Below are 10,962 nucleotides of genomic sequence, written 5' to 3'. Positions count from 1 at the left end.
GTTTCCTAAGCGGACAAAATCTCCTTCTCGATAGCCTCGCCCAAGCTCTGGGTATTTCCCTTTCCTCCTATGTCCGCCGTCACCACCTCCTTGTCAGACCGAGCAAGAACACTCTCAATAGCCTTCAACATGGCATCCGCAGCGTCATTGAAACCAAAGTGGGAGAGCATCATCTGGCCCGCCCAGATCATGCCGATCGGATTCGCAATTCCCTTGCCAAAAATATCCGGGGCACTCCCATGAACCGGCTCGAACAAGCTGGGGAATCCTCCAGTGGGATTAATGTTTGCAGAGGGTGCAACTCCGATGGTCCCGGTGCAAGCAGGTCCCAAGTCCGACAGGATATCTCCAAAGAGATTGCTTCCAACCACAACGTCGAAGATTTGAGGACGTTGTACAAAGTGTGCTGTGAGGATGTCGATGTGGTACTTGTCGACAGCGACATCGGGGTAATTCTTTTGCATCTCGCGCACGCGAGCGTCCCAATAAGGCATGGTGATACTGATGCCGTTGCTCTTGGTAGCACTCGTCAACTTCTTGCGCGGGCGGCTTTGAGCGAGGTCAAAGGCATATCGAAGAACCCGATCCACGCCGACTCGAGTCATGACAGTCTCTTGAATAACCGTCTCCCTGTCTGTACCCTCAAACATGACTCCTCCGATGCTGCTGTACTCTCCTTCCGTGTTTTCCCGCACGATCCAGAAGTCAATATCGCCTGGCTTGCGGCCAGCAAGGGGAGAAGCAATTCCAGGCATGAGGCGGCAAGGACGCAAGTTGATGTACTGATCAAACTCGCGACGAAACTTGAGTAGACTTCCCCAGAGACTGACGTTGTCGGGCACCTGGTCCGGCATTCCCACGGCTCCGAAGTAAATGGCATCGAACTTGGTGAGCGTCTCCTTCCAGTCGTCGGGCAACATGGAGCCATGCTTCTCATAGTAGTCGCAGCTGGCAAAGTCAAATTCTTCGAATTCGAGAGACAGGTTGAACTTTTGGGCCGCGGCTTGGAGACATCGCACTCCGTACGGCATTACCTCGATGCCGATGCCGTCCCCGGGTATGACGGCGATTTTGAGCGATTTTCCAGTCATTGTAATAGTTGAGAAACAGAAGGTATAGTTTGAAGATAGCGAGACTGGCTATCGAGCGATAGACGAAGACGTTAAATATGACGGTTTGTCGGAGCTGAGGTGAGGGGCTTCGGCAAAAGAAAAGGCCGCCTGCAGGCCGCCCCCATTATTGACGTGCAGCCTCGGACTCCGGAATCCGACATCCGAAGCAAAGGGTTGGCAGAGTCGAATCCGATGCTTTCAGTTCACAGGCGCTGCCTGGTCAAAGTCAAGGTGTTTCTAAGAGTGCTGGGTTTGTGCTAGCGACGATTCAAGAGGTGAAGCTCTCAAGTAGAAATAGTATCAACCGGAGTAAAAGATCCCCACATCGCTATCAGTAATCTAGCTCTAACTAACTACTTGAAGAATTTCAGAACAGCAGACACAACTTCTCCAGGCGCATGTTCTGGGATATAGTGTCCAGACTCAACACTATAGCCCTCGACGGGCACGCCAGGCTCAGTGACATCTTTCCACTCCTTGACAGCATCAAAACACTTCTCAATGACTCCATGCTTGCCCCAAAGCACAAGCAAAGGGCTGCGAATCCTACGCCCCTGCTTCAAGTCCTCCCTGGCCTCGTCTAGGTCCAAAGTTGCGCTCGCTCGATAATCATTGCACATGGCGTGAACTGTCGCTTCGTCTTCCAGACTCTTGGCATAAAAGTCGAAACATTCCGGATCAAAGAATTTCAACCCATCTTTCTGTCGTCCTCCCATAAACACCTCCGCAAATTGCCTCGACCGACCAGCGATCATCATCTCGGGGAGTGGCGCATCCTGGATGAGGAAAAACCAGTGAAAGTACGCTTTGGCAAAGTCGAAGTCGGTCTTTGTGAACATGGAAAGCGTCGGGCAAATATCGAGCAGAATAACCTTGCGCACTCGGTCCGGGTAATCGACGCATAGCTTATGGGCCACTCTCGCTCCCCGATCGTGGGCGCAGACGTAGAAGTCGGTAAAGCCCAAAGAGTCCATCACGTCGATACAGTCACGAGCCATGGCGCTCTTGACGTATGCAGAGACATTTTCTGGTTTGGAAGACTTTCCATAACCACGAATGTCTATGAGAATGAGGGTGTATTTGTCGAGGAGCTGAGGCGCAACGCGATGCCAGATGTGAAGGGTCTGGGGAAAGCCGTGGAGTAACAGCAACGGAGGCTTTGATGACGACGAGTCACCGCTCCTTATCCCATTGATAGTGACACTGTCGTTGGACGTTTTGACGTCAAAAGATTGGAATCCTTCAAACATGATGGATAAGTTACAAGTTTCGAGTTGATAACGTTGAGTTTGTGCTGTTTGGCGAAGTTTTAAGTGCGGAGGCCTCGGTCAATGACGCCCGTTAGGAGACCTCTCCAACCGGGACCCGAACCTGGAACTTATTAAGCTTTCTGGACCAATCAAGCCTCTTCATTTCATACATCAATCGGCCCAACTTTTGCTCGGCTCAACTTTATTCGGCTCAACTTTTGTACGCGCCCATATGCGTCAGCGGGGTTTCTTTTAGCCGATGACTCTATTCAGAGATTATGTCTGAGACATTTACATTTCCCTCAGTGCTTCTAACTGGGTATGAATTCAGGAGGACAGCTTGGCTTGGCGCCAAATGGGATGTAAAATGGAATGCTTATCAAACTTCAGAGTTTCATGTATGAGTATTTTACAGTGTTTTATAGCATTGGGTTTTGATCCTGCTGTGTGTCTCTCAGTGTGTTTTTTTATCTTGTGAACGACTAAGACGTCATTGAGAAAGAAGAATGTACGAGTATCACGGCTCGTTTCCATCTAAATGGAGCGCTGACAGACCCAGAAGAGGGTTCCTTGTGAACCTTGAAATTCCCGAGACCTCGCGGTCCCTCTAATCATCGCAGATCTATAAGCCATGGCAGTCTTAGAGCAAGGTGAGCTTGCGTCTTGATAATGACTGGCCGTCAGCCGAGCCTTGTTACTATCTTAGCCAGTCGGAGTTTGGCCCTTAATCGTGTGCTTCAATTTTCTGCCAAAATATGCTGTGATCCTAAGTTATCACCACAAAGCAACAAGGCTGATACTTGATTCATTGTTGATTCGACTGTGTACTGCGGGGATATAAACTTCATCTTTAGGAAGCAGTCCTGTTCATAACCACTCCTGAAGGATCCTTGGTCTCGGAATCACCCCATGTGGCATCCCAGCCGTTGGCTTCCAAATAAGCCTTCCATGCCTCATCATCGTCCTCCAGGCGTCGCGAGACGTCAGGGATGACAAAGTACGCAACAACAGCGCCCAGCACGGCAAATGCGGATCCAATCAAGAAAGCCACCTGGTTGCCCTTGGAAGGGTCGTCGGTGTATGAGTTGAGGATGGCCGTGAAGACCTGGGTTCCAATGGCAGCCCCGGCCTTGGACCACGCGGCTATGAAGCCCAGCATCTGGCCGCGGATAGAGGTAGGGAAGCACTCAGAGGCGGCCAGGACAACGGTACTGAATTCGGGTTAGCTAGCAAACGAGCATGGAGCCTCAGGGTTGTCATACCTGCCGGGGCCAACTTCACCGAGCGTCAGGAAGATGCCGTATAAAACGACGAAAAGGGGAAAGATGGTCTGAATCTGCTCCTCAGCTCCACCGAGAACAAAGCCAAGACAAGCCTGAAGAGTGAAGCCCAATGCCATGGTCTTGCGGCGGCCAATCTTATCAGAGAGGTAACCTCCAATAAAGGGGCCCGGGATATAGAAGCAGTTGATGACGACGCCCCATCCCAAGTTCTTGACGATGCTGTCTCCAACGTTGGCTCGAGACATGATGGTCGAGCTAAAGATGCCAAAGGGAATTGAGATCCAATTGTACAGAAACCAACAAGTTGCCACGCCGATCAAGGGACGGTAATATCTCTTAAGCGCAAGCCAATACGGCACACGCTGCTTGCGCATCGACGACTTTCGGTACGCCGTGGCAACCGACATGCGCATGCGGAACCAGAAGATGACCAGAGGGGGAAATGCTCCGAGTGCAAAGGTGGTTCGCCAGACGATGGCGTACTTGCTCTCTTTCTGGTTGACGCAGAGGAGCAAGAGCAGTGGCGTAAGACCGGCCCAGACGTAGCCCAGGGACGCCGACAGATCAGCAAGCATGGCAAACATGAAGCCTCGGTGTTTACGGTACTGGGCGCTCTCATCAGTTGCCTCTGCGGCACCGGCACCAGACACGGGGTACTCGCCGCCAGCGCCAACACCAGCGACACCACGAGCAACGATGAGCATCCAGAAGAGACCGACATCAGTACCGCCACTCGCACCAGCCGAAAGAGCAATTCCCAGCACCAAAAGGATTGTGGTGGCGACAGCACCGGTCTTGCGACCAAACTGGTCGACAATGAGACCAAAGAAGAGCATGCCAATGATCATGCCGATCAGAAAGGCGTTACTCAGACGCGTAGAGATAGAACTCGTCAGAGCGTCTGGATACAGGACCTTCATGATAAGCTGGACATTTCCAATCACGGCGGCATTACTATCACGAGCACATACGTAAGCACAGAACGATAGAAAGGGGGAACAGAGAATCAAGCAACAAGAGCATTGTGGAGAGCTCCTTACTATCCGTCAGAGCCGATTGCTAGACCAGAAAAGAGCACCATCAGCCAGACAGAGAGCCTGCTGTAGTAGGTCTTTTCAGGGCCGTCTACGACAGTGCCGACCTCGGCCTCGGCTCCGGTGTCTGAGGCATGCTTCTTGTCGTCTGTGTGGTTGTCGACAGTATCTAGATGCGGCTCAACGGCCAGGCTTTGAACCTGAGTAGTCATTTTGGAAGTCGCCTCGGGTAAGATTACGGAGGAAACAGATGCAGATCCCAACAGGCGCAGCGCAGGAAGAGACTACGTCTTTAACAGTTTTGTTATCAGTGTTGGCCGGGGGCCATCGGCTAACTGTTGGCCGACACTGATGATCCTTCGCCTCGACCTCCTCGTTACGGCGACGCTCCCCGGCCGGGGGTGGGGAATGGCAGCCGGTTTTGTATCTGATGCTGGGGGCACCAATCAGGGAGCTTGAAAAGAGTGGGTGAAGTTACAACGGTCCCCAGTTAGTACGTCAGTTCAATACGTTGGGCTTCGGGCTATCTCATGTCGGCCTATCAGTGGGGCCGGCGCTATAACTGGCCCCGAGACACGATACCTATCTCTCACTCAGGCACACTCGGAGAGGCTTTCCCTTGTCATCGACACTCGACCGCGTCAAGATGGGTTCTCCGGAAACACACAACGATTCAGCCGCGGTACTGATGTACCACAAACACCACCAGACCAACCTCAGATCGAGACTGCCATGGTGTTTAGCCGCAGTCGCCCTGATTTGCACAGCTTTCCTCTTCACCAACACCCCCCTTTGCCAGCACAGGAACTCTCAGGCACACGGCACTCTTGACGTCGACAAGGTGCAGCAATGTGCCATTGATAATCTCAAAGCCGATCTTTCGTTCCTCGACAATGCCAAGCCAATCGAAGCTCAAGAATTCCTAGAACGCCGGGACAAGCTGGCGAGGGCGCTGGCCACAAACGGCGTCGACGCCTTCGTCCTGGAGCCTGGCTACACATTCCAGTACTATGGTAACATCTCCCAGGTGGACTGGGAGCCTTGGGAGCCCGAGGAGCGGCCCTTCTTGATGCTTGTCCTCCCCGAGACTTTGGCAGATGGCCAAGTCAAGGCCAAGACAGCCTTCCTGTCGCCCAGCTTCGAGGAGGGTCGTGTCCGCATGCTCGGTATTCCTTCTCATGATGAAGAACTGGATATTGTAATCTGGGAGGAGCACTGGAACCCTTACGAGACTCTTCTCAAGTCGCGGCTGTTCAAGGGCAAGACGGGAATCAAGCTCATGATGGATGAGGAGATACGAGACTACATCACCCGCGGACTGGAATCTGTCGGCTTCGAGACAGTCGGTCTTACCCCTGAGGCTGAACTCGTCAGACAGCAGAAGAGCAAGGCCGAAGTTGAGCTACTTCGAGCCGTCAACACGGGTACCGTTGTTGCCGTGAGGGCGATGCGTCCTTGTCTAGTTCCTGGCTTGACCGAGGACCAAGTGACGACGATTCTCGACAACGCACTGCTCTCTATCGGCTTTAGCCTCTTCTTCAACATTGTTCTTTTCGAGGAGCACGGCGCTCTGCCGCACGGAGGCTTTGTCACAGGGGGCAAGAAGCTCACCTATCATAGCATGATCGTCATCGATGTCGGTGCCCATTACTTGGGCTACTCGTCTGACATCTGCCGCAGCTTCCTCATCGACCGGCCAGAGAAGGATGCCGAAATCGCCGAGGATCCTCTCCGTGATGAAAAGGAAAAGGTTTGGCAAATCGTACTCGACGCCCAAACGGCCGCTGCCAAGGCTTTCCAACCAAACAACACGGCAGCCAGCGTTGACATTGCGGCCCGCACGGTCATCGAGAACGCCGGCTATGGCTATGGCTTTACCCATCGCTTGGGTCATGGCATCGGCATCAAGGCTCACGAGTCGCCGTATCTGAACAAGTTCAACAAGAAGGCGCTTCTGCAGCCAGGCATGACTTTTACCAATGAGCCGGGCATCTACCTCGAGGGCAAGTTTGGCGTGCGCCACGAAGACATTTACTTGGTCAAGGAAGATGGGGAGGCTGAGTTGCTGACGGGAACAAGAGCTACTGGCCTGCGAGAGCCTTGAAAGGACGTGGATCTTCTCAAGATAGTTATATCAATAGCCTAGTGAGTGTGCTTTGGTGGATAAAATGTGACTATCGCAAACCAATAGACTGTGACAACAAAAAACCTTTGTTTGTACTCATAAGCCATTACGCTACGTGCCGCTTGGGTTGTCTTGATAATAGTTTTCCTCGATTCAGGTCCTGAAACGCCTTGCGCCGGCCAGCGACGCTTCAGCCCTCGCAGCAGCAACTCAGCCTAAAGCGACAAAGGCTCCGCTCTGGAAATTTGAATGGATTTTGGTGTGCTTGAGTCTCGTCTCTGAGTTCTTTGAGATACCTACAGTCCTTTACTGGTCGTTGGGGGGAACTCTCATCAACCTTGCGCCAAGTGGTGACGTCCCTAATAGAATGGTACCACGTTGCACCATCACTCCTTTAATGAGGTCCATTACTGAGTATTTCCGTCGTAAAATTCACTACATTTTGTTTTGTTCATTAGAAGAGCACCTAATACCTGACGGCTATAGACGGAGCTCAGGGTGGATTCGTCGGCGGCGAGGCGAGCGGGGACATGAAAAGACCTTTCGAGATTCGGAGTCGCAATTAATCTTTAAAAGAGCTAAGAAGATTGTAAAAAAGCTTAGTACAAATCAGTTCCGAATCATCTCTATTCCTGATTCCTCCGGGCTCTCTATAATTGCGTCCAGGGATGCCGGAACAAAGAAGCCCGTCTTCAGGTCCAAAAGAGGAAATCCACCGTCATCCTCGAACTGATGGCCGTCTTATGCCGGGCATGTCTATCGGAGCCAATAATCACAGGCTCCTGGCAATGCAAAAGAGCTTGGATCCCGGTGTCGGAGGGAGAGGAGGGTAATATATATTGCTCCAATCCAGCCTAACCACCTCACAAGCACCATCATCGGGCTATGAGTCAAGCAATACGACGACACACCAGTCTCACAACTACACAGCTTTCGCCCTCAGGCTAGCCGAATACCGATTCAATATGGTCCGTATCGAACGATTTAGGTCTACCTGGGGCGTTGAGCCAGGTGAGAATTTCGAGGCCTGGAAACCGCTGTTTGTGGAATGGAAGAAACTCGGTTACGGTAAGTCAACAATATCACGGCTTGCGGCGCATGAAGACTTTCCGCAGGCCTTCAAGTTACGCGTTTGAGTTATTAATTCGAGATTGACAGACGGCGTGGAGATGGTTCCTTATGACTTGAACGAGGATCAACGGCGGGAGGTGCGGGAACTTTGTGATGGCCTGGGTTTGAAGATCAGCATCACGTAAGTCTCCCAAAAGCTCGCTGACAATCCTTCCATCGATTGATATTGATAGAATCTTCTCTGCGTGGCATCGATACCGTGGTCCGCGACCGCGCAACCTCACGCCTGATATTCATCTCGAGGGATATCGGGAGGAGCTTCGGCGAGCGCAAGTACTCGACCCGGTCAAGATCAACGCGCAGTCGGGAGCGTAAGTCGTCACGGTGTACTAAAAGTGGCTGTAAACTGACAAGGCATAAATAAAGGGATATTTGGTCGTGGGAACAGGCTACTTACTTCTTCAAGGGGACTATTCCGATCGATAAGGAATTGGGCTTCGAAGGAAGAGTCTGCCACGAAACGCATCGAAACCGGGGGCTGTTCAGCCCATACGTGACAGACTATGTGCTTCAGAGGGTGCCAGAGTGCGTGCTGTCACATTTCTCTGTCAGTTTTTTGCACCAATTGACTCACCTTGGCAGACTTCGCATTACGGGCGACTTCTCACACTGGATTGTTGGTTGCGAGAGATTCCTCGACGTCGCCGAAGAAGACCAGGAGCTATTGGACAGAGTCATCCCTCATGTCGGTGCACCACCACGTTAACCGAGAACTCTCTGACGCGTTTTACAGGTGTATCACATCCATACGCGCATTGGTACGACACAGTCCACCCAGTGCCCAGAGCCACTGAACCCGGTCTTCGCAGCTGAACGTGCTTTCTTCGAGAAGCTCTGGATCCGAATCATCAAGTCGAGGGCGCAGAGAGACCCCGACAGTGTCATAACCTTCGTTCCAGAATATGGGTAAGGCAAGAGACAATCAGATCATGTTACATCGACTGAGATTGCCCAGACTCTTCCCCTATCATCCCTTCGGGTCGGTACGGACCAGTGCAGATGTCGCCGACAGCGAGGGTCCGCGCCTGCAAAAGTTATTTGAGGATAGCCTTGGCGACTGACTGCGTCTAGAATATGGAGAGTCCGGGTGACTATTCCCAGGAGAGAATAGCCTGGGCCTAGCTCTCTCATGCCAGATCGACCCAGGAGGCTAGGGGTGCCCACGGGTCTGGTGGATTGGTTCATGCGATGTCGCAGGGAGCGGAGATGCCGCTGTTCAGCTTTAAAGGCGGGATGGCCAATAATGCATGATGGGATATCAGCTTGCAAGGATGTGGCATCCACAAGGGAGTGTCAATCTCTTGGGCCTGTTTTCACTCGAGGTGTAGGGTAACGAGGCTTCATCCGGCTGTTGTCCTCGTTGAGCCACGTCAATGTGAAGATAAGCATGTGAATTGTGACAAAAATGAAGAGAATTGAGCCGATAGGCTTTTCTAATCGCATTTCAACTCTAGAGGATCTCACTTAACGGCGAATTTCCGTCTTGTGGTGTTGCTGGGTGAGAGTGTTGATGAGACAGTGGTGAGCCGCCATCTCAAAGATTTCAGATGTAGGCACAAAAAGCTTCACAGGACAAACATCATCAAGATTAAATGTCTACAACCCAGATCTCCGTAGAAAAAAAACCAAACCGTTATCGAAAATTGGCTATCATGGTGGCGGAAGTGAGTCCTACTTGCAACTATCGACATGATCAGCAATGTCTTGGTGATGGCCTCAACACCAACGACCCAAGATCTACACACAATGACAGCACCCGCTGACATCTGCGATGTGAATGGTCACTGTGGCAATCATCTCTCACATTGAATATGCGACAGGGATCAGACGAGTGCCAATCCTGCGCTACAACACCCCAAATCAGATGTAATCACCAACAACCAGTGGACCAGTTGGCTGATCCATCAACTCGCCGCTACGGCGTGGCCTCTCGACTCGTCGCACGGCTATCCCGCTATAGCTCATGCATAACGCACGTCATGAATTAGATACAAGTGGAGCAGAACAAATCAAGGGGATCTGTCGACGGTCGTGCCGCTGGCTAGGGGTGTCATGCGAGGTCAGCTCGGCTGGCGTCTGGGGCGCGTCGCTGCACCCAATGTAGGCGCCACCTCTGGTCCCCGTGGGTGCAAGGAACGGCCAAGGCAAAATGGACTATATGAACGGGTGACAGTCACATAACGAACGGCCAAGACGGCCAGCGATCCGATGGCATCCCAGCACAATGGTGTTCCCGATGTTAGCGAACTTGGCAGCTTGGCAAACGGCAACCATTGCCGACTTTGATAACAATCTCGAGATGACCTCAAGACTGTGGCAATTAATTGTTAACTGTCTGACTGTGACAATCACTCAAGAATGTGAGGCGAGACATTGACCAAGTCAAGGTTCTAGACAAAGTGGGGGGAGCAACCGTTTCCACTGCCTCACAACGACGATTGAGAATAACCAACGCGTGATCAAAGCTTATTTACCTCAATCAGTCGTACTCGGTATACGAGAAGAGGTTCGTCAAGTGGGCGGCTTCGTTGTGGCGGTTCCTCGGTGAAAGGCCTCGTCTCTGAATGGACTCGTGGGAGTGCGCCTTGGAGGAACGCGAGGATCAAATGGAGGATTCACGTGCTTGGAGACAAAAAAGTCTCGCCACTTTTTTCCCCAATCTTTCGACCTAGGCTTCTCCAGCTATTGCTTGTCCGGGGATCTGGACGAACGGTTCATCTTCCTATAAGATCGCAGCAATGCCCCATGTGCCCGTTACAAGTGGCCATTGCCTCCCTGCTGTTTGGGCGACCGAGCTTGAGGGAACTTTTCAAAAAACCCCGTCTCACCGGAGGCATGGCTAGAAGGGGCCAACGGAGCGCCTAAACAGGGTAAGCTTAACCCCAGCTGGTGCCCAGAGTCGGACGGAGCCCGGCCAGCGCGAGCCCTGGGGCCTACTAACCGTGTTTGGAGACCGACGGTGGATCTCTCTTGGTGGTGTTTGGTAACGGCGTGGGCAGTCTAGATTTTTTTTTTCACAGAGGTCTT

The 10,962-nt window shown here is 52.1% G+C and overlaps 5 protein-coding genes across 5 annotated transcripts; 2 read left to right on the top strand and 3 right to left on the bottom strand.

The window, feature by feature from the left end:
* Positions 1-5: 5 nt before the first annotated feature.
* NCS54_01454000 (D-malate dehydrogenase) lies at positions 6-1,139 on the bottom strand (the record flags this gene model as incomplete). Its single annotated transcript, XM_053159686.1, has 1 exon — positions 6-1,139. The coding sequence occupies exon 1, from the start codon at positions 1,089-1,091 to the stop codon at positions 6-8; it is 1,086 nt and encodes a 361-aa protein (XP_053015661.1). The 5' UTR covers positions 1,092-1,139.
* Positions 1,140-1,465: 326 nt separating this feature from the next.
* Positions 1,466-2,362, bottom strand: NCS54_01453900 (AB hydrolase-1 domain-containing protein; the record flags this gene model as incomplete). Its single annotated transcript, XM_053159685.1, has 1 exon — positions 1,466-2,362. One exon carries the CDS (start codon positions 2,360-2,362, stop codon positions 1,466-1,468), a length of 897 nt encoding a protein of 298 aa, XP_053015660.1.
* An 850-nt stretch (positions 2,363-3,212) lies between these two features.
* NCS54_01453800 (MFS domain-containing protein) lies at positions 3,213-4,891 on the bottom strand (the record flags this gene model as incomplete). The annotated part of the gene is made up of 3 exons (XM_053159684.1): positions 3,213-3,573; positions 3,625-4,599; positions 4,686-4,891. 3 exons carry the CDS (start codon positions 4,889-4,891, stop codon positions 3,213-3,215), a joined length of 1,542 nt encoding a protein of 513 aa, XP_053015659.1.
* Positions 4,892-5,319: 428 nt separating this feature from the next.
* NCS54_01453700 (Peptidase-M24 domain-containing protein) lies at positions 5,320-6,783 on the top strand (the record flags this gene model as incomplete). The annotated part of the gene is made up of 1 exon (XM_053159683.1): positions 5,320-6,783. Exon 1 carries the CDS (start codon positions 5,326-5,328, stop codon positions 6,781-6,783), a length of 1,458 nt encoding a protein of 485 aa, XP_053015658.1. The 5' UTR covers positions 5,320-5,325.
* A 986-nt stretch (positions 6,784-7,769) lies between these two features.
* NCS54_01453600 (Hypothetical protein) lies at positions 7,770-8,996 on the top strand (the record flags this gene model as incomplete). The annotated part of the gene is made up of 6 exons (XM_053159682.1): positions 7,770-7,927; positions 8,046-8,246; positions 8,302-8,460; positions 8,518-8,620; positions 8,669-8,841; positions 8,891-8,996. The coding sequence occupies 6 exons, from the start codon at positions 7,770-7,772 to the stop codon at positions 8,994-8,996; spliced, it is 900 nt and encodes a 299-aa protein (XP_053015657.1).
* Positions 8,997-10,962: the final 1,966 nt, after the last annotated feature.

This window comes from Fusarium falciforme, chromosome 12 (genome assembly GCF_026873545.1).
Source record: "Fusarium falciforme chromosome 12, complete sequence".
Taxonomy (NCBI): Eukaryota; Fungi; Ascomycota; class Sordariomycetes; order Hypocreales; family Nectriaceae; genus Fusarium; species Fusarium falciforme.
Note: the sequence above shows the minus strand (reverse complement) of the source record. Positions and strands in the feature narration are given on the sequence as shown.